This window comes from Scomber japonicus, chromosome 10 (genome assembly GCF_027409825.1).
Source record: "Scomber japonicus isolate fScoJap1 chromosome 10, fScoJap1.pri, whole genome shotgun sequence".
Taxonomy (NCBI): Eukaryota; Metazoa; Chordata; class Actinopteri; order Scombriformes; family Scombridae; genus Scomber; species Scomber japonicus.
In genome coordinates, this window is record NC_070587.1 from 19,345,269 (window position 1) to 19,368,877 (window position 23,609).

Here is a 23,609-nt window from a genome sequence, read left to right on the forward strand (position 1 = left end):
ATGCATGGAAGGAGAGACTGTCTGTCACACACAGTTTTAACAGCAGCTTCACGCATGCAGACGTGCGTGGGCACATACACAAATTCATACACACACACACAATTGAAGGAGATGAAAGAGTGTAACATACTTGGTGTGTGTGTGTGTGTGTATTAGAGGAAACAACCTCTTTCTATCTCCACTCAGCAAGGGAATAAATGACTTAATCTAAATTAAGCCTGAACACTATTGGCTTTTAAAGGTGCAGATATGTTGGTTTTTTAAATGTTTTCACATGTTCGCAGAGGAGTTTAAACATCAGTGTAGGTTTCTGATTTAGTTATACATTTGACTGTCTGCCACCGCTATGTTATTTCTTATTTTTTATAACGTTTATCTGCCCACTTGTTCAGTTACTTTTTATCCAACTTGAGTTTCCTTTGTTAAGCAGGCTAGAGCTACATGTCTTATTGTTATGACGGTATTTGATCTCCCCCCTGTGACAGCTGATTGATGTAATCCATTTGCGGTAAGCAGAGCAAGCCAGTGCTGATCAATAACAAGACTTTGATATAAAAAAAAAAAAGGAGAAAAAAAAATACCACATGAAGACCAAAAATAATCAAACCTCTAGAACTAACAAAGTCCAGTTGCTCCAAACCGCTGTGGCTTTTCAGAAATAGCGGCCTGCTCTTTGACTCACACTCATACAGAAGCATGAGAACAACAGAACTGCACTAACATTCAGTCGTATAATTGATGATTTTAATGGGCCTAAAAACAAAGTGAACAGTCATAATAGAGGAGTAAGAGATGTCACATCAATTGACCATATGCAATCAGTTATTGAATTAATTGAGTGCGTATTCAGACGTTATTGCTAATGATTGCAAGAAATGCAAACCTCTATTTTAATCATCTTTATGTAACTGAATCACAATTGCACAATCGCTAATGCCTGTTTTATATTTAATTTAGCCCAATTAAGGATACTCAGCTATCAGTTTTTCTGTGTAGTATAGACTTAAATTCAAAACCTTTTTCTTTCCCCCTCTTTGTCTCTCGGTCTCTCCTGTGCCGCAGCAACAGCCTCGTTTTTCATTAGAGGATTGTCCCATTATTTCATTTCTTGTGATAAAATGACAAAAGATTACTCACGAGAAATACTAAATACAGAGCCGGACCAATGGGATCCCCCCTCATATGTAACACCGCTGCGCTGTGGCTGAAGGCTTCATATTTCCTATTTCTCTCTCTATTATATATATCTGGCAGAAGTGTAGATACAAGGACTCCGAGTGTGTGTATGTGTGTACACTGTATTTGCTTTCTGGATGTCCCAATCTGATCAGACACCGCTAGCTGGTCAGCAGACCTTGCTGTAATTTTTTTTTTTTTTTTTTTTTTGCAGGAAAAATTCAGGAAATTTAGTTGCTGACAGAAATGTCAACGAGTTTGGGAAGAATAAGTTATTTCACACAGAGAAAGGCAGAGGAGGGTAAACACAGGAAATGCAGGCCAGCGGTGGCTAACTGGGAATTAAAAAAAAAACAAAAAAAATAAATAAATAACCACACCATATCTTTATCTAAGATGATTCGTATTTTATTTCAAAACCCTGCCTCCATTGGTCACATTTTTCAGAAGTGGATAATAGAAAATGTAAAGATACGGGCGGTGAAATATGAGTCGGTTTGGGGAGGTAAGAATGAGAAAAGATTAGCTTGAGATTAGAATAAGAGAGATGGAGGATGGAGGAAGAGGAGGGCAAAGAGTCTCGCAGCGTGTGTGTGTACTTCTCAGTGTGTGTGTGTGTGTGTGTGTGTGTATGTGTGTGTATGAGAGAGAGAGAGAGAGAGCGAGAAGAGGGATGATTGTACACACTCCCACCCTGGTTTGTTTTGAGCCCACCTCCAAGCCAGCAGAGATTGGACATCCTTGACCAAGCTATTCAGCTACACTCACACCTGCCCACACATAGCTCTCTTTGTTATTGACCTATCCAACCCTGCACATACCTTAAATTCACACACACACGCTTCCTGTTTCATCAAAATATTCACTAACAAGAAACAAAAAAAAAAAAACAGTTTTCACAGCCTGCTAACTTCCAAGGCTATGCAAACTTCTAAACATATGTTTGTTTTTTTGCGATATTGACACCATTGTTTTTGCATATTCATTTGCCTGTTTTGTATCAGATAACCAACCTCGAGCTGGGTTCCTGCTGTTGTTTATTCAGGGAAGTTGTTTTTCTTCACTTTTTTTTCCCCCCGCTGCAGTCTTTTCAGTAGTCCACAGGCTGGCATAGCATTCCCTGAGTAGCCCCGTGTCTTTAATTTAACAAGATACCCACCAAGAAAAGTTGTTTTGACCGCTCCCCTTCATCCTGAGAGTCATTAAGGCCGGACCACGGTGAGAGGAGACCCAGCCAGGCATTAGCATAAGCAGGCAGAGCGACAGAAGGAGCCCTGGGTCATCGGAAACTTCCAGATCAAACGCTGCCAGTTACCCCTGGACTCCAGCTTTGGTTAACGCCAGCAGGAAGCGGGAGCCCCGAGAATGTCTTACCAGGCTTAAACCAACACTTACCAGCATGCCCACACACACACACACACACACACAGACACACAGACACACACACACTCAATTTTGGAAATCTCTTTTACTCTGCTTTTTTTTTTCTTTACCTTTTCTACTCTGTCTCCTATTTTGTTAGCAACTTGAATCCCCCTCTTTTTTATTATTTTTACTATGAGCTCCAGCGCAGAAGTGACACAGTTATTAGGAGCAGGCCTCTTGACAAGACGTTTGATTTATTTATTAAATTTCTATTTCTTCCCGCGATTGGTCCACAGTGCAACGCTTACTAACTAAAAAAAAGAGGTGCTGTGAAAGCCCATGCTCTCCTTATCCGAAATGATTTTATTTTGAAATGAAATCCCACCAACATGATTGTCATGACACATTACTTCATCATGTTTTTTTTTGTTGTTTTTTTTTTTTTGTCCGCTTTCAAACTCAACCACTCATTTTCCCCCCATGTTCTCACGGAGAAATCAATTCTGTGTTTTGCATCTTGAATTTCAGACCTCGTGCAGCACAAGTACGCCTGCAGCCACGATTCCCAAATGTTTAGTTTTTTTTTTTTTTTCTACACATGACTGGCAGTGAAATCTTATACTATTTGACATGAGGGTCACATGCGTATTTACAATATGGCATGTTTTCAAAAAAACGTAGTGTAAAAAGTGTATTTTAGCAAGTGTTTTTTTTTGGAAGGTAATATTTCTATTCAAGAGATTATTATAGTATTATAAATATAGTGAACATCACTTTGTGTTACAGTCAAAAAACACAGAGAAAGTTAGTTTATCCAACCTCCAGCATCAATAAAACAAAATTATATTATACATTCAGGGCTAAAACTGCCATCGGTGTGACACAACTTAATGCATAGAATATATGTACAGTACAGGTCAAAAGTTTGGTCTCACTCTCTCATTCATGAAAAAGCAGTTTTGAGTACATAAAAAAATAAAAAGCGGGTCAACAGAGTTCAGACGAGTTTGCCCACCACTGCCTCCCTGGTTACATCGCACGGAAAGGTCAGTATGTAATTCGTTAGACAACAATTTGGATAGTTCATCTTCAAAATAAGCTCTAAAACACACAGTTTCTTCTCATATAAAAAGCTCTGTGTTGTTTTTATCATCGTGGTATGAAGTGTCCCTTTCACTGTGCCCGCTCCGATGGCATCTGCTTTGCTTTAGAGACGAGCTGAGCGATTCACAGTGACGGACGTGGTCGACTCATCACGCAGGGCTAATTTACTTTAAGTTCTGCCGCGTTTCTGTTACTTCACATCTGTCACAGGATCACGTTGACGTTGCTATAGCATGCTGTTGTTTTGTTTTGGGGGACGAAGAAAGCCAAATACGAGGATAACGGCATGATGAATAACGCTGTCTGACAGACAGGGCCTGTTGTTGGTGGACACAGCTGGCAGAGGCTGTGACTGTTGCTGTGTGTGTGTGTGTGTGTGTGTGTGTGTGACCGTGAGTTCCCATTACTTGAACTGGAAATGGAAGACTTTTTTTCCATGGATTTCCTCTAAACACTTGTGTCTTTTGATTGTTTTTCAGCCACTCTTCATGAAGCTGTTCAGAAGAGGCATAAAACCAACTGTTGAATGTGCTTAAAAGCTGCGAGAGCTCTTCAACAGCTATTGGGATTTACATGAATTAACTAGCTTTGTTTAAATGAGATTTGCTCTTACCATTGCATGCACATATTTAGCATCTAGGTTGAACGTGTGTTGCCAATTGACGCTGAATCGTAGTAGCATTAACTAAAAAAAAACAGCCAAAGATCTTCAAGCTTTCAAATTCCAACATATTTATTTCTGGTGACTTTCAGCGGTGTAAAGAACTACATGGTTGGTTTTCATTAACTTTTTGGCCATTTTGTACTTTGCCAGGTAGAATTATAGTGCAAGAAATGAAGCCACATGGATAATTCAACCAGGTATTGATGGCAGACGTGAAGTTATAACACTGCAAAGTTTCCCTGGTTACAGTGGAGGAAATAATTGGATGACCAATACTTTTTTCTTACTCAAAGTGTCTGATCACTTTCTTTTTTAAACTTTCAAATTAGAGAACATATTGCTCTTTGCACTTGGGTTTCAGTTCAGTAATATTTCATTAAAAAAAACTCTATCTAGTTTAATTTGATTGTTTAATTTTCACCTACTGTAAGTGAATGCAGTAATTTTCTACAGCAATATAGCTATGGAAGGAGTTTTTGGGGGGATTAAAGCGCTTCCTTAACCCACCATCCATGGTATATTTTACCCATAATGTATATTACCTGCTCGTGTTTGATTACAGTTTTAGTTTTAGTGCTCTAATATGACCAAAACAAAAGAATGAGAGAACTTGCCACGACTGCAAATAACTCCTATGGAACCAACTAGGTGTAACAATCGCCGAGGTCACAGTTAAGCCAAACGTGTTTCAAAGGGTTAGGGTTAGGGTCTCTGTTAGTGTCTCTGTTTTGTAGGGAAAACTGTTGCATCCTACGACACTCCTCGCAGATGTTTAAGAATTGTTTTAATCTAGTTAACACGTGTCAGTCGGCGCTCAGAAAAACTCCCTTCTGTCTAATTAGAGATGGGAGCCATTGTCATCTGTCTCATAATGAGGAATCATGAAGGCTTCTTATTTTCTCACTTGTGCCATTTGATATTCCGCCGTGCCTACAAATGAACAGGGGACAAGTTTCCATATTTTAAGGCAACGCTGTAAACAGGGTCGCTTGCTTTTTTTTTTTTTTTCTCTTGCGTGCACTGTCAATTACCCGGTGGCAGTATCCTCGTAGACACAGCAGAGCGCTGCGCCGGCTGGCTGACTTGGTGACTGGCTGGGTGGCTGACTTGGTGGCTGACTGGCTTGTCTCTTGGAAACCTGTGAAATATGATTTACATTGAGAGCATGTTGTAGCAAACCCTAGCCCACGGTATGCATATTCCCCCATTGTTTGTGACAGTTGGTTGTACCTGCGCCGGGGGGAGGGAGCGCCAAGTAGGCAACCGACTTTGCATTTCAGTGGCTGAGCTCAGGGTCAGGAGCACATCTGGTTGACTGGGAGGTTTGTGTGTGCGGTGTGTCATTTTTGCGTTTCGGATTCCATAACACACACACACACACGCACAGTCACACACGCACACACACATACACATGCAGGCTCACTTGTTGCTTTGCAGCCGGAGCCTGCGTGCATAAAGCAGTAACCGCGGCACACAAACAGCAATCCGGGCACACCGGTGCACTCCTACACAAACAAACAAACACACCTGCTGCTCCTGGCAAGTCGCTCTGACAATCAGCCAAAGGAGGAAAGGCAAACAAAACAAACAGTTTAATTTACATGACAGTAGCCTGCTTTACATTAGCATGCCGTGGCAATGATAGAGTGAAGCTCTGCTGGAAACAGCAGGTAATGAAAAGTGATGGTCCAATTTGCGGTATACTGTAAGTACAGGAATGGGAAGCTGGAGCAGTCAGAACTAATAGCGTGCAGTGTGCCGCATGTCTCCCAGACTGTCCTTTTGGTGTGTTGCTTTACAAAAAAAAAAAACCTACTCTCCCACTTCTTTCCAAAATAACTAATTTTTCTGCATTCCTGAATAAATACAAACAATTTGTTGTGGTGAAGGATTCAAGATGCGTACATGTGTTAAGTATCTTTCAGATATTGCTCTCCATTTCTCCCCAAACTTTCCTCCTTAAGACAGAACATGAAATGTTTATGCAGTTTGTGCAAAACAATTCATGTGCAATTTTAACGAGCAATTAACTCCATCAATAAATAAGTAAACAGTGTTTTGGCCGGCCTGTAATTGCGTGGAATGGTATTTTTGTCTTGGGACTTGTGTATTTGTACTCTCTGTAAGCTTTATATCCGCGGACGTTTATGCCGTGTGTGTTAAGTGTGCATGCGTGTGGTTTGTGGGCGTGCAAATGTATCGTGCATGTTTGTGTTTCTGTAGACGATGACATACACTCATCGTGTCATGTGATTGTAGTAATGCTATTCATGTGTGTCTGTACATGATTTTGTGTGTGTGTGTGTGTGTGTGTGTGTGTGTGTGTGTGTACTGGCTCCAGTGGTCTGCTCCTCATGTAAAAAGATAGCATCTTCCCACAACAGATCAATAAGGGAATATTTCTAGAATCTCTCCTTCTGTCTCAGATTTAACCAAACCAGTGAGTGTGTGTGCGTGCGCGTGTGTGCGTGCACGACTGTGAAGAATACTCAGACTGACAACTTCACTTGTGTTCTGCTGGTAAGGTTGGACTTGGATGCCATCATTGAAGCTATTGGCATATTATCAGACTCACAAGAGCTGTCAAGTCATATTTTGGTCCTTCTCAAGTTTTCAGTAAAGATTGTCTGATATAGTTCTGATTAGATAAATATTTCAGTCTAAAAAGATTCATCATTCTACCAGTGGTGGAAAATATGATTGAACTACTATTTCTTATATAAGATATTGGCAGAACTATACTATCCTCTTTGGATACCAGCAGTACACACACTTCTGCTGCTGCTATGAAATATTGACACACACACATACACACACACACACATGCGAATACACTCCGTCTTGCACATACAATCTCAACCCCCACTCTTCACCTAGCTCATGTTTACTTGCCGTAAATTGTCCTAAAGGGACACAGCCACAGATGATTTATGGTGCCAGATATGATTAGATCCCATGTATTTTTACACAATGGACGCATTTTGCATGTGGCGCCTTAAGTGGGAGCCAGTAGTCATTAACGACTGAATAAACAGCACGTTCCCTACTTATTAAAATACGGCTTCATGTTTCCTCCCCATGACTGTCGTGGCAGAGCCTTGGCAACAGAGGACAAGCCGCTCTGAGTGAATGTGAAAATATTTATCTAAGAATGTATAATATGTCTGCAGATCTGCTGGCATGTGTCAGAGAGTTTGGAGGGGAAAGGCGTTTTCTGGTAAATTAAAGTCCTGACTGACCGGCTGATGGTTTGACAGCTCAACCAAGTATTACCTAAGTGTTTGTAACTATTTACGGATGTCCTTTAGTGAATCATTGGCTGTTATTTTGACAGAATATGTATTACTGGAAAGAAAGAAAGTAGTTGATGGCATGAGTTGAGTTGTGCTGCTTCTCAATGTCCAGCAAATAGTTGGATGAAAATATCTGTAGGTCCATAACTTTGGTCCAGACATGAAATATCTGAACAGCTGAGCACAGTTAAGATAATCTAAATGGAGTGTTGTACAATACTTGGGTTTATGACTAAATACCTCCAAAAAGAAATCACAATTCCATCAGCTTCAGGATTTTCCCAAACTTTGCACCAAATGGACCATTAGAACAAGTAGGAGTGGGAAGTAAATGGAGGGAGAAACAATTCAACAAATGGCTTCCACTAAAAAAACTGAACTTTGGGTAAATTACTGTACATATGGAAATCTCTGATAATGATCTGGCTTAATTCAGTATTGAGGATAAGGATTTTGTGATATATTGCCATTTTGTGACAGAGCACCTTTTTTTTTGGTGAGTTTTTTATTGGTGGATTTCACTCCATCAGTGAAATATCTCCACTGAATTGTTCTGGAGGCTAGACTGAGTTCACTAAGAATATTCCAGGCTTTCTCATATATAGCACACTGTATTTTTACTTTATCCACAGCAATTCTTTTTATACATTTGACCAGTTTACTTTTTACTCATGAGAGTATTCAGACCTGTCGGTATAGTTTGCAGACTCGCACCCTTTATGTCTTGCAGAGGTTGAACACACACAGTTCAAGGTTAGTCTTCAATTCAGCTCAGTCCAGCTCACAGATAATTGTCAATAAAATTGATCTCTCCATTTTTTTTCCACCCTGCTCGTATTTTTTTTCCCCCCCATCTTCCTCTCCTGTACTAGACACTTCCCTTCACTCCCTCACTCCACTCTCCTTTGCCTCTGTCCTTCTCTTTTCATCTTAAGCCAGATAAGTCTGCCTCGACTGCCAAGAGCACCGAGTATCACTGCTTGCTGTTTTTTTTTCTTCTCCCCCTCCTCTTATGTTCTTCTCACAGTGCACTGAAGCCATGTCGCAATTTCTCAGGGAGTTTTGATGCCTGGATGTCTCCTGTCTGGGTCCATCTCGTCTGAGCTGCAGCGCCGGCCCTATGCGATCTGAACTGCACTGCCTCGCTGCAGGTCAGCCTTCACGGCCGATTAGTGTCGAAGCGCCACTTTGGTCACAAGTTGTCGGGAGCATTTATCGTGAAGATCAACAGCGATCAGTCTCGCCGCTGCGCTCTCTCTCTCTCTCTCTGTCTCTGAATCCTCTACATCTCCTCCCTCTTTCTCTCTCCTTTCTGTTTTCTGCCTTCTCCCCTTTTGGCATTACCCACCCGCCACCCCCCCCGTTACATGTTTTTTCCCCTCAAATCACCATATTTCCATCTATATCTTATCATTGTCAACCTTCCTTTTCTCCTACCTCCACCCCCACACTCTGTCTCTTTGCTGGATCCAGATAGTAAAAAAAAAAAAACAGTTTCTTTCCTTACAACTGCACACTCATTTGAAAATATCATGAGGTCAACAAAGAAAAAATATAAAGTAATGAGAAAACAAATAACAAATAAAAACTAACTTGTCGCTAATTGTAACTTTAGTCTCTTATGATAATAAAGAGAAAATTAATCAGTCTCTATCCAGTCAAAGCTGATAAAGCTGATAATAATATGATTGTATATTATTGTGGCTGGCTCTAGACATTATTCTGAGGTCATATTCTCTCTATTGTCTTTTTATCTATGTCTCTCTTTACTCATTTTTCCGAGGGTGGGGGTGGGGGTGGGGGTACGCAGTTCAGGAGACACAGATTCAGTTCGTATTTATCTGCTTTTTTCCTCCACCACCCCCCCTATTCTAATTCCTCCATCCCTCCATCCCTCCATCCCTCCTTCTTCCCGGTGTCTCTGCGTGCCGTCAGGCCTCGTCTGTGGCGAGAGCGGAGACGAGTCATCTTTGGCCTGTCAGTAAGGCTGGTAGTGTCAGTATCTGGAGCCGCTGATTCCTCTGACAGTGCTGGAGGGGCTACTGGTCCTAGCAGAGTGCAGCCGTCACCCTGTGACACGCTCAGTGTCACCGATCCCCTCCGTCTGGTGACATGGCATCCCCTCCCTTCCCCCGTCCTCGTCTTCGCCCACCACTCCACCCCGAACCAGCCGGTGGCCTTTTCACTGCCACTATGCAGTCAGTCAGTCACTCAGTCACTCACTTACTGCCTCACTAAAGAGTGTTTAGTAGGAGATGACCTACATGTGTTTTTGAAAGCTGATACAAACATTTTTGTGTTGATGCTGGCGATAGTGTTTACCTTAGACCATTTTCATGAGGAAATCATTAAAATAATAAAAAAACGTGTACTAGTATATACATATTTTAGGTTTTAGGTATCTATAGATAGATAGATAGATAGATAGAGAGCCTCTTTGCACAGCAGGACTAAATATGTGTGTGATTTAATCTGGCCTTGGCGAGCGGCAGCAGTGACAAATGGATGCTCACTATGAAACCCCCTCATCCAAGAGACAGTATTAGTTTTTGCTTTAATTACCAGCAGCAGTAATGTTTCCTATCCATAACTGTCAGCCTGCTAGAATGCAGCCTGGCAGAGGGGTGAGGGCCTTGTCTCTTCTCTCAGTGGGCTTCCTGTCTCTTCTCCCCCCCCAATCCGTCTATCCTCTCTCTCTCTCTCTCTCTCTCTCTCTCTCTCTCTCTCTCTCTCTCTCTCTCTCTCTCTCTCTCTCTCTCTCTCTCTCTCTCTCTCTCTCTCTCTCTCTCTCTCTCTCTCTCTCTCTCTTCTCCCCCCTCCACCCCCTTCTCCCCCCTCCACCTCCCTCCCATCCCCTCTGCGCCTGCCGCATCTTTCATTTCAATATTTCAATATTTATGCCTCATCTGAGAAAGTTCAAAGTCACAGTAAGGAGGCATAACTTTCTCCCGCCTCCCCGCCGACAGCGCAGGACCCTGCCTGGTGGACAGGAGAGGGTGAGGATGGTGACGGCCAGTGTCCCCTCCCCTCCGCTGGTCACCGGTGACAGAAAGAGAGAGTGGAGAGGAGAGGCTCGAGAGTCGGATACAAAGACAGACAGCTCGAACTTCACTGTATCCGATATTGGTGTTTAAAGCCGATAATGATACTGAAGTGACGCTGGTGCAATGCTGCTTATGGGCTTAAACTGATGTTTATTGAGAATGATGTTTATATAAGAATATACAAAAGTAGTAGAGAAGCATCTGAAAAACAACATTTAATTTTTATAGAGGTGACTTTGGTAAAACTTTGATTTTTTTTAGAATCTAATTGAAAGTATATTCAGGTTACTACAAGGACTACTGCTGTATCATCGATCCATTTTATAAACAAGCTGCATCATATTAAGTTAGATAGTTTTAAGTATTCACTTTGAAGCCTTAACCACTCTGTCTGTAGTGGTAGGCAACTAGACAGGAGTCTAGACGCATTTAGCCAAAATTAGGTTGCAGAGCATGCAGCACCTCAAAGGTCCAGGGGGCAGTGCTAAGGTGCCACGGGTGTCGGTGTCGGATCTGTTATACACGTCTGAGCCCATGTCACTGTGCAACTACATTTTTCTGTGGGTCTAACTGACCAACCCCTTTTTTTCCAGAGCCAGTTTTAATAAATAAAGTGTCTGACAAGTCCGTCCTTTGCCATAAAGATCTCTGACAGCCGCCGTCTGGTAATAGATTAGCCTAATTACAGCGTCCCTGAGTTTAGATCACAACGTCACGTACTCAGTCTGTCGCTCTAATAGCCATTACAGCCACCACTCTCCACTCCCCTCTTCTTAATGTAAAGTTGTAAAAGAAAAAAAAAAGAAAAAAAGGTGGGGGGGGGGGGGGGGGGGAGAAAAAGGAAAAGCCAAAAGGAAAAGGTCATCCTCATTTGCATGCATGCCTTCATTAGAATATGCGAATATGCTAAGGACCGGAGCGGGCGCTTTGCATGTGCAGGTGATGAATGGCCGGTGCATCGTAGAATAGGCTGAGACGGAGCCTTCGTCACCCTCATCTGCATAGCGTACTTTATTTACTTATTTATTTATTTATTCATTTACTTTTGAGCGCTTGCTCTCCGCGATACATCTCCACTCTGTAGATGGTGACTGAAGAGGACCTTTTGCAACCTCCCCACCCCTCCCCACCCCTCCCCACCACCCCCCTATCCCTCCTTTCTCACACTCACACAAACACACTTCAATAAAACGAGGCTTTTATTAAATGGCTGAATGAGAACTTGGAGGCTTTTGCAAGGCTTTCTTCGCTGTTGGAAGAAGGAGGAGGAGAAAAAAAAAGAATGTTTGGATGGCTCATACTGTAAATCATTTGTGTTTGTTTACCACTTGATACATTCCGGCGAGGACTTAAAGTAAGCATTAGAAACAGGGAAGAAATTGGCTGTTTATTGAGCGGTGATTCAACCTGTGGAGCATCAGAGAGCGTCAGCGGTGGGAGGGAGGCCTGCGCATGTTTTGAGTGGAACCTCGCAAAATGTTTGGATGGGGGGGGGGGGGGAGTGGAGTTGTGAGGTGGAGGGTGAGTTTCCTTTCCAGAAAGAAACTCTTCTCTTCACTCTTCTCTGTTGCCGGGGCGGCAGATGGTGGGTGTCAAGACAACGGCAGCAATAGCCAAACAAAGACATCCTTTGTGTGTGTGTGTGTGTGTGTGTGTGTGTGTGTGTGTATATGCATACTTTCTGAGAGGTGTAGAAGTGCGCTAGCTTTGAGTAGGAGGCAAAAGCATTTATAATAACACTTGAACGATGCATTGTGTAAATTCCTAAGCCATACTCTCACTCAATCTTGAGAAAGTCCATTGTTTCATATGATTTCAGACAGCTGACACCTCAATAAACCTCTAAGAAAACTTCCTCTGGGGGTTAAAGAAAGTCCTTTTTTAATTTCATCACTCAGAGAAGATGACAGATGTCACATTTGCACTTCCCTACCCACACTGTGAACTTCTACTTTGTGCAATCTTTCCTTTCCATCAACAGTTACGCTAGTCTAATAAGTCTCTCTTTGATAGGATCGCTGAATATTAAATTAGTACCATAGCGGTTTACTTTGCTCCTCTCGAGTGTGACCTTAGCTGCCCTTCACAGAGGTGCGAGGATAATGAGAGTGGTAGCTGGCCGACAGACAGGCCTGACATCCCAGCTACGCCCTTCACTCAGCTGGCTGAGGAAAAACGTCAATACGGAGGCCTTATGTTTTATGGATTATCTGCTTTAGCAAAACTATAGTGAGAGAAATACAACTCTCGCTTGTCATGTTGCTTCAGTTCTTTTTAATGTGCGAGACCACTCACCAAAACAACAACGGTGGAAATTAGAGGCTGTCTTCTTTGTTTGTTTCTTTTCAATTTTCGCTCTCTTCGCCTCTCCCTTCTCATTCCTCAGCATCTTCCGATCGCTCAGGTTTGAACACGGCAACCCGGTGTTCTTTGAGATTCGCCAAGATCTGCCGTTTTTATTTTTTACTGGATCCTGAAGAGAAATAGTTTTTTGGGTTTGGACATATGTTTGATTTTTATCATTTGAAATTTATCTTTGCTTTGCATCTTTGCTAACAAAGTGTCGTGTGTCTGCCGGGAACAAAAGCCTTTTATTATAGAGCCTCTGTGCAAATTAAACACACTCCAGGCCTCTGGACTTTTATGTTTCACTTTTATTTCCAGGATTTATTTATTTATTTTGATATCGCTCTCTCTCTCTCTCTCCTTTCTCTTCTTCTCTTATTCACTCATTCTCTCTTCCTTTCGTTTTCTTTACCCTCTCTTTCATACATTTAATTTGTTCTCAGAGGACAGGCTGATAGAGTGTACAGTAAACAGCCTGAATAAATCATGTTTGGGCTTTCTTCCTTTTTTTGTTGGGGGGTTGGGGGGGGTCTCACGGCTAGTGTTGGTTTTTGGTTTTTTATCCCCAGGAGGCACGGGGGAGGCTTGCCGTTGTAAACGGACCCAAGTGTAACCCTGTTATCCGCAGTTTAATCTGCCCACTTGGGGCCAGAGAGAGGTCGGAGAGGGGGGCTTCTGGTCCCTGAAGGGGGCACAGTGGATGCAGAGGTGGAGATGGAGGTGAGAGGGGTGGCTGGTGTCTTTTTCCTCAATTAGTCTCTTTAACCAGAGATAAGGCACTTCTGGTGTGTTTTCTTGTTATAATGAAGCAAGCCTTAATGGCAGTAGTCAGCTGGGGTGGAGAAAAAAAAAGAGAGGAGGTGGGGGACCAGCCACAGTTGCACCAATACATCAGTTTGACTGGCTGATTATTAATATAATGCTAACATCAGCAGTGTTTGTCCACCTCTGATATAATGTAGCATCCTCTGACCACAGAGAGTCAATTTGTCTGAAATCATTCTGAGATAGTGTGGAAAGACGTTATGTATCCAGCTTCAATAGTGTCAGTGTGCAAATCCTGAAATAACACTTCTTGCCTTAAGGAGCCTCCTAAATGAATGATATCAGTATGTTCTGTAGCTGCATCCCGTGACGACTTTAGTGCGGTATCAGCAGTGTTTCCACCCTGCCACTGATACAGCCCTGTCAGAAAGTCAGTTTTAAAAAGTAAATAAAGTAAATATCACCATAAAATCATAATTACTGGGAGTATTTTTACCTATTATATTAGCAGCAGCTCTGATCTATAGTTTCAGCCTATGGGTCTAAGCAATACAACCAGCTGTAGAAAAATACATTCAGGGATGTAAAATCATTTAGCTTCGAACTAGATTTAGTGCCAAAATAATCTTAATGATATTGAAAATATAAAGAACACAAACGGGCTCTTTTTTTTATTTCTCACTCCCTACCCTTCACCTCATCTCCTAGCATACACCATACACACCTGAAGAGACCTTATAAACATAAGGAAACCTGCATTACAAATTACTGCACATCATAGAAATTGTGCAGCAAGCTTTTTAAAATACCAGCGCTGCCAGTGAGGCGCTTTGTAATTTATCCCTTCACGGCTGTTAGCTGCGCCGCGCAACAGTGATTTATTTGGTTTAAGAGAAGTTTTGTTTAGAGAGATAATGAGCAGGACTTCTCTTTAATGATTTAACACGGTGCGGTGGAAAGGAGAGGGGGAGAAGAAGAAGAAAAAAAAAAGCACATATATTTTTCATATCTTTAACTGCACTGCAGAGAGGAAGGGGAGGAAGGAAGGAGAGAGAGATGCATTAGCAAGAGAAGCTAACAGCCTTTAACAACCAGCATTTTTGATTCATTTTGTTTTGTTGTGTAAAATGAGACTTCTTCACCTCCTCATAACACAGCAGTACTTTAGTATGTTATGTATTTCATTTAAAAACGCTTCTCAGTACATGTTCAGTCTTCATAGTGGAGAGTGTTTCCTCCTTTTTTTTATATACATAAAAGTGTATTTGTGCTGATTCCACACTATATGCCAGCTCTTTAGAATCTATTTTGAAAAGTGCTAAATCCACTTGTGTAACTGTCTGTACCTTGTTCTTTATACACCTCTCCTTTCATCTTGACACCAAATACAGTATTATTCTTTCTTGTTCAGCATTTTCAAGTTTCTCCCCTCACTTAGGATTTAAATCCCAAATTAAAGCAGTTAATTAGAAAATATAATGAAGCTGAGCAGCATAATATGCAAACAGTGCTATGACGCTCAGAGCTGGGGGCTCCGTAACACTGAAACTGCCATCGGCACATAACGATGATGATATCAATAATAGATTACTTCATCAATCGCCGTTCTCTTGAAGATGGAAATGCGCTGTTGGGAAGGGACTGAATTTTTATTTTTCATTATTATCTTTTTTTTTTCTTTTTCTTTTTTTCTCCTCCTTCCTCCCTCCCTTCCCGGAGCTTGAAAATGTCTGTTTCATCTCACATTAGGGTGTGCTCTGCATAAGTGCAGGTGGAACTTGCTCTCCCTCTAAATGATCCTTTAATGGAACAGTGTGCACTGGAGCTGGGAACTCTATGGGGCGCTGCCACTGTCGATGAGAACTTCGCCTCAATCAATCCGTCAAGCCCCATCACCTGCCTCAGCAGATGATCCAAAAACCCCTTTGGTGAGGCAAAGTGAGCTTTTTATGTACCTCCTCTAAGACTAGAGGACACACACACACACATGCGCACCCACACACCCACGCACGCACACACGCACAAGCAGCGGCATCATAAGTGAGAGGTGCCTGTTTCATTGAGAGCCTTGACGTTGATCAGTCGTCAGAGAAACACTTTGCCTCTCTTTTATTTTTATCAAGATCATCTTAGAATAGATCAAGTGCTTGCTTTGCTCTGGCACGGGCGGAAAAACAAAATCAATTTGGATGTTTTATTTATTTATTTCCTCCCCAATATCTGTTACATTATGTGATGTTTCCATAAGCGGATCTCTTAGAAGCCCAAGCAATATTGATGCGAAGTCGCCTCTTGCTTCCGTCAAATGAAGCGACAGCGCCGCAAACTGCATTTGCCTCCGCTTCTCTCCCTAGTTCACATTCACTCCGGCTTATCCGGATACTCCATCATGATTTTTCATATTCCTTTATTTCCCCTTCTTTCTCTCCCGTGGCTTTTCTTTCTCCATCCTTCCATCACCATCTATCTCCACATCTGCAAATTTGACACCGCATTTAGTTCCCCCCCATCTTCTGCTATAGGCCCGCTTTGTAGAACATCCATTAAACTTAGTCTGTAAACTCAGCAGAATCCCTCCTTTCCTCAGTCCTCAGTCCTCAGTCCTCACTCTTGATGTCTACCTGTCTGTCTTCTCTGTCAGGAAGCAGTCTCTCCGTCTGTCAATAAAATGTCTTATCTTTCCGCTTCTTGTTCCTGTCTGTTTATCTGTCTGTCTGACATGTCGGCAGCTGTCTCGGCGCTCCGGGGTTGCTGTCAGCCAAGTGTTGGTTTCTGTTCTTGTGTCAGTTCACCTGCCTGTCAAAGCTTCTCAGATTAGACATGTCAACTTACCTCCAGGTTTCCGCTTCTCCAGGATGGGTTTATAAAAAAAGTAAACAAGGAAGAAACACATTATGTTTACTCAGAAGAGTGAATTAGTTGTGGCATGAGGAAATGTTCTTTTTATGATATGGATCTCCCCCTTCAAAGCCAAATATATAAGCATTAGCACTATTTTTTTTAGATATTTAAAGTGCTATGGTACTGTATGTATAGGATATATTTTATCAGAAGATCAAATGAATTATGATGCTTTTTCTGCCTTTAGAAATAAAAATAAATGAGGCCATGCTTGAGATGACTGGTAGCTTGTGTCTCACCTGTGTTAAATGGAGACATCTACATTGTGAATCAAGAAGATGAGGATATAGATAGTAGTATAAATGGCAGGAAGGTACTGGGAAAAAATAGGTAGATGGGTAGAAATGGGGAAAATGAGTTGATGGGAGGTATGGCAAAGTGATGTAGGTGGTGTAAAACTTGAAGGAGTTATAAAGAGAAATGTGAGCAGAGGTGTAGCAGAGGAGAGATGGATGCGGAGGAGGTGAGCGGGTAGGAGAAAGATGGAAGTAAAGGAAGGTGGAGGCGTAGGGAGGGAGGGGCGTGCAGGAGGGAGCTACCTGCTGCTGATGGCAGTCAGAGTCAGTGAGGGATGGAGGGCGATCCAGCTGTGACATTAAAGCAGCAGGTGGAGGCCATCATTAGGACTGGCACAGGAGGCTGGATGAGCCCGCACACACTCATTTCTTTTGGGCCCAGCAGACCACTGCAGAACATGTGTGTGTGTGTGTGTGTGTGTGTGTGGGTGGGTGGGTGTGTATGTGTCTCTCCTCAAAAAGAGCTGGAGCATAGTCCCATAACTTCAGAGCTCATCCCCACCTCCCCTTTCATCTTTCCCCCGTGGAAACCCCTTCTTCTTCCCACCATGTTTGGGCAGCTTCGCCCCGGCGAGGGTTGAGCGCTTCCTGCATCTGGCGGCTCTCTCGTAATGGCTTTTCAGTTAGCTTTTAACCAATCACAATGCGTGAGTTTGCTCGACTTCAGCTTCATTTTTCACCTCATAGCTTTTCCCATGTTGGATTCACGTGGTGGTGGCACACAGCAGGCAGCAAACTGGATGTTCATTCGTTCAAGAGAAGGAAAAAGAAAAGAGAAACGATAAGAAACTGTGCCCGCTCTTCCCAAACTTTTGCCTTGTGCCACCACATTTAGGACGACACAGATGCTTTTTTTCTGATTGAGTTATTCCGATTGATAGCAGTGTCTTTTGGTTTCAGTAATGCACTTTTTGTTAATGTTTTGTTGTGTCTCATCATACACACCTGCATAGTTGCGTTACTGCATCCGTGAACTCGCTCAATCGATGTCAAACTAGAAGTGTTTTTTTTTAATAAACAACAACGGTCAAGTTCATCATCCCTGGTGTAAATTACTTTCTACCACACTTGCTCATATTGCTCTGTGCCATACCATTCATGTACCTGATACCATCTGGTACGGCTTTTCATGGCAGCGATGTGAGGGCAGAAATGTCAGAACTAACCGAGACGCTCTACTACATTTTGTCCTCTTTTACCTTCCAAGGTTGACTGTCAAAAACCTTTAGAAAACAGCGAAAAAGTAACACATGCAAAAGTTGGCAAAGTATGTCACGTCTGACCTGGCTCTATCCCAGCATGCCTTGTGCGCAGCTCTCGGGAATGAATGTGCGTGTTTTTTGGGGGGTGGGAGGGTGGGGTGGGCAACAGTATGTCTAAGCCGAGTGTTGCTTGAGGCCTTTTCTTAGATCTCCCATCCCTTCCGGACCTGTAGATGGGCCTATCCAGGAACACCATTAGGCAAATGAAGTTGTTTGTATCAAATATTGACATGTTATCTCTTCATCGTCAGGCGGCGGGAGGGAAGAGAGAGAGAAAGATTGTAACTGTGGGTAATTGAGCCGTGTCTCCCCTGCTTATCGGTAAAGCTCCGGCACGTCACGGACCTAACGAGCTGTGGCGCGCCGATTAGTCTGAAGGGAAAGTCGAACATGAAACACCAGAGCCTCCGTCTTTCTTTTTCCTTTTCTTTTTTTTTTTTTTTTCATATCTGCAATGGATATTATGAGCCTCCCTGGAGGGCAGAGGCACAGCCTTATTAGTTCAATTCATGGGGGGGAAGAGAATTGATATGGATGAATGGCATGTTAAAGTATCCCTTTGTTACAATAACCATCAAGGCTGATGGTTTGGGCTGATGATGCAGCCCAAGGCAGCAGGACGACAAGCTGAGGCCTTGACCTGGATGGCAGAGGATGCACACACACCAAGGGCAGGGGGCTGATTACACACTGCCTTAAACAAATGGATTTGCCCCTTTAACATTTAGATATGGGATCTTGTTGTGTGTGTGTGTGTGTATGTGTGCGTGTTTGAGAGATAGGGTACTTGTGGACGTCTGCTTTTGCAAGTAAGGATTGCAATTTGTCTGTATTTGCATCAGTAGGTGTGTGTACTGTACATTGCCTGCATTTTATCTCAATGTTATCATGAATAATAGTAATAATGTCTATTAGATAATCACATGGCAAATAACTAATTATGACAGCATTTGTGTGCATAGTAGATATTTGTATTTTTTCTTTGTGTGTTTGGTTATCATGGGGTTGTGCATGTTGTTATTATGCACTTCTGTGGATATTAACAGCCGTTTATGTGCACGAGTGTATGTGTGCAGCCTGTGCCAGGTGCCTCCGTAGTGCATTACCCATCTTGCACTCGTGCCACCCTGAGATTATCCGGTAGAAAACGGCAGAGATGAGAATCTCACAACATGCCAGTTTGATTTGTACCCCTCGCTATCAAAGAATGCTAATTAAAATCATATTTTGCATATGTCTTGTCTTTCATGCGCATATGCAAATTGCCCCTGTTGCCTTTCAGCACTCTGTAATTAGGTTTATGAAGGACAGCTGTAATACATAATTAACAGAAATGTTTGCAAGCTCTTTTTTTTCCTCGCGTCTAAACACGACGTCTTAAACAAGCACGCGTGAAGTGTTCCAAGGCCCTGCTTTCCTCTCAAATGTATTGATTAATTATTTTACCCCCCACCCCCCATCCTCTCAGAAATGTCTTAATTATGCTGTTTGTTTATTTATAGATGATGCCGTCAGTCAGAGATGCTTCTAGTGGGTCAAAGAAACTCTGCATTTTGATCTTGCCATCCTCCCTGATTGGAGTGTACAAGATTTAGTCATACGCTCGCTCCCAGTTTAACTCCAAGGCAACATTCTGGACGGGTGGATGGATTGAGTTAGAGAGGATTGAGAAAATGTAGAGTGATGATAACGAGGCAAAACAGTGGAACATGTTTGAATATTTATATGGTGGTGGTGTTAGTTAGCGTCGGCCTCAGGGGCCTCCATGACGGATGGGACTCTGGGGCCATGATGGGATGGAGGACTCAGCCATGTGTATGAGTGTATGTGTGTGTGTGTGTGTGTGTGTGCGTCCAGACTTTGGATGGGGGGGCGGTAGAGAAGGGCAATAGCTGACATGGCGACATAAATGGTGAAATAATTATGCTTTTGCTTTATGATAGACTGACTCCTAAAGTTGGCAGGAAAGCTTCAGAAAAAGGCACAGACGGGGCTCCGCCGGAGAGAAAATAGAATAATGATCTACTTGGAAGAAGGAAAAGTGAAAACCTCCAAGAAGAGAAAAATGGGGAGGGAGCGCCACACGAGGGAGGGGACCTGAGTGTGTGCAGTGACAGTGCCAACCACATGACTGTCGGTTCAACTCCCTCGGCCTCTTTCATGTAGCTCCATCCTCGGCTCTCAGATGTGGTCATTGTCTCTCAGTTGCACAATAATGGGAAGTGATGGGTGCTAAATGAAAAGGCCAGGGGATGAAAACACTGGTGAAGCAGCTTGGATGTCTGAGTAGTTAGTCCTGTCATCCGTATATTATGTTTTCATATGCTGTTTAGGAGACACGGTAAACTCAGGGCCCTCGACAAAGTCAGGACATTGCGGTCGCTGTTGAGCTACGGTACCCCAGTGTTTTAGACTGTGTGTATGTACTCCTTCATGAACTGCAGATATATGTTCATCAGTAATTTTTGTGGCACATTGATGTACAACATGTGGCAGTCTTTGCCTCGGGCCAAAAAAGGTGCTTCAAAAACAAACAAACAAGCAAACTAACCCTAACCCTAACCCTATCCCTATCCCTTATAACTTTGTTAAGTATTTGCAGACTTGCAGCAACTAATACTCCTCTTGTGGTGCAACATTTTCATAGAAATTCTTGTCTGTTTTGCTGGTCTGTCATCAGATAACAAAACAGTAGTATTCCGCCCAAAAAACCTGTTTATGACAGCTTATTATTGCGGTTTCTGAAAACTCGGTGTCGCAAGGGGTTTTTCCAGGAAACAGTCTTGGACAGCGAAAAAGAAGGATGTGTTCGTGCTTTCATGCAATTGTTCAAAAGTGACAGTTGGGGAGAAAACAGAGGAAAAGCTAACAGACAGTCCAACATATTCTTGAAGTGAAACACATCTTTCAGGGGAATGGGGGCGGGGACAAAAAGAGAAGGAACCAAAAACCAAGAGGCATAAGATCTTTTATGCTTAAACCTCAGTGTTGGAAAAACAGTATATGTTAATATAGGAAGAAATTAATTCATCTCAATGCGCTTAATTGCAGATGTTGTCTACCAAGTGCTTCATTTCCCATTCCTACATTTTGCCCTGTAGTTAACCCGTGTCCTTTATTTGTGTGTGTGTGTGTTTTGTAGATGGGCCTTTGTGATGAAGAAACACCTCAGCACCCACCTGCTGGGAAAACATGGAGTTGGACAACGAAAAGAAAGGTAAATTAAACCAAAAATGTGACTTTTTTTCACTGCTACATATTATAATCTGGTTTTAAGGTTGTGTTTTAGTTGTAGGACTTATAAAAGTTTGTGTTTGTTCCAGACTTTTTTTTCAGAAAAGCTTGTGAACATTAGTTTTTACATGAAAGGAAGGTACAATTAGACTCAGGTAAGTGTCTCCATCCTTGCTGCTGTCAAGTCTTTTAGTTCTGAGGAGACTAGATACACTACAGCAAGCAATTCATTCTAGATATTGAAGGATGACTACTACAACCCCTATGGAGGTCTGCAAGCTTTTAAGCAAAAACTGCCCCCCCCCCCTTGTAAAATTTCAAGTTAAATATAACTTGAGATCCTCCCTTTCCCTAATGAGTTAAATGGCTTTCACTCATTCTGTCTGTCTCGGTCTCTTGCTCACATCTCTTTTTTCTGTCAAACTTTATCTGGCTCCTTCCCTCATCTTACTTTCTGCTCTCCCTCTTGAATTAAGGATGAATGATGTTTCTTTTACCATTTTTTTCCTTTTTTTTTTTTTTTTTTGTCTGTGCACGCGAGTGTGTGTTTCCGAGTATGTGTAATGTCTCCAGCTTGGCCCTGTCTATCAGAAGCAGAGCCCTGCTGTCAGTGTGTGTGTGTGTGTGTCTGTGTCTGTGTGTTGTGTGTGTGTTGTGTATGTGTGTGAAAAAAGAAAGATGAGGAGATGAAGTTGTGAAGCCCCCCCCTCAACCACCACCACCCTCCCTCCCTCCCTCTACCCTGACAAGTCAAAACGAGACGTTAAACACCTCTCAATCTGTCAAGCGAGCCGCTAAAATAGAAACAGACCCGCTTTTTCATTACTCCGCAACCAAATTGATACTTTTGACAACGTGCGGTATTAGATATGACAAGTGGCTTCAGATATGGAAGTAAGCAGCCCGAGCAGATGCCTCTCCATCTCTCAGACGTGATCAACTAAATTCCTACTGTCAGCTGTTCATCTGGATTAGATGGAAACAAATCCTCATATCCTTAACTGCTTCAAGTCTCCGTTTCATCCACGTGTTTGTTATTGTAACCTTTGCTTATCCAAGGAGAGCTGACAGAGCTCCATAGCATTCCTTTAGCAACACTCTGCTTCAATAAAGTGCTCACAATTACATACATTGATATCAGTGACATGCCCCAGCACCACAGGCCTCTGCTGTTTGCCGCCGACCAACACGGGATGAACATCTTTGTCCGGCATCTTTGCTACTCTTTTGGAAGAAAGAGCAAAAATAACCCAAAAGAATAAGAAAATGCAGGAGCAGAAACAATTATGTTGGCTTTAGGCTTCTCTAAATGTGAGTGGGAGAATGTTATCGTCCTCTTTTACAAAGCAGATACTTTTAATGAATTTCAAATGAGGTCTAACAACATTATTAAAAGTTGCAAACTACTCTAAAGAGAAGAAATAAATAGAAAAGGAGCATTGTTATAATCATAGTGAAATGGAAGTTTGACTCCCTCTCTGTTCTATAATGTGACATATGTTTGAGTGATGAATATGTGGGTGGTGTAATACAAGAAGGATTTGTTTTGATCGATCAAAAGTAGGCGTAGCTTAGCAGAAATGGAGGAACGCAGAGCTGTAGTGAGACACAGTGTTGTAGAGTACTCTAGGCTTACACCCACACCTCTCTCACCCACACTGTGAGATCAGGAGACAAGGAGGACAAGGGAGAATTTAATGACCCCAAGCCCAAAGTATTTATCACCGTGTGTAAACACTCATCTCTGACCAATTGTCTGGCTAGATAGTATGACCCATGAGGTAATGGTTAACTTCAATTGCACCAGATGGGTGGGTTGACTAGTCAAGTTCAAGATGGGAAATATTTGGCATATAACATGAGATAACACATTCACACATGGACACATGATTAGAATTTAGGGTTAGGGCTAGAGAAAATACATTCTATATTTCACTGTTTCTTTGAGATGGATTGAGAGCAGGTGATTACTTATAGGAGAACTCCATTGATTTTACACAGAGAAGTTTGTTTACAGGTGTTGGGATTACTGCTGCGAAAAAAAGTTTTACTGCATAAGTTTGTGGCTCTGGAGAGAGCTGCATGTGGGTTTGGGCTGAAGAAAAAAAGTTAAAAAGAAGTGAGGTTACCAGAGATTTTGCAGTCTGCTCCTCATCTCT

General features: G+C 42.4%; 1 protein-coding gene across 1 annotated transcript in view; it reads left to right on the forward strand.

The window, feature by feature from the left end:
• The window catches only part of znf407 (zinc finger protein 407), a 149,631-nt gene that overhangs the window by 42,263 nt on the left and 83,759 nt on the right, over window positions 1-23,609 (forward strand). The window contains exon 6 of the mRNA XM_053326313.1: window positions 21,359-21,433. Coding sequence (XP_053182288.1) covers window positions 21,359-21,433 — 75 coding nt within the window. The remainder of the gene's footprint in view (window positions 1-21,358; window positions 21,434-23,609) is intronic.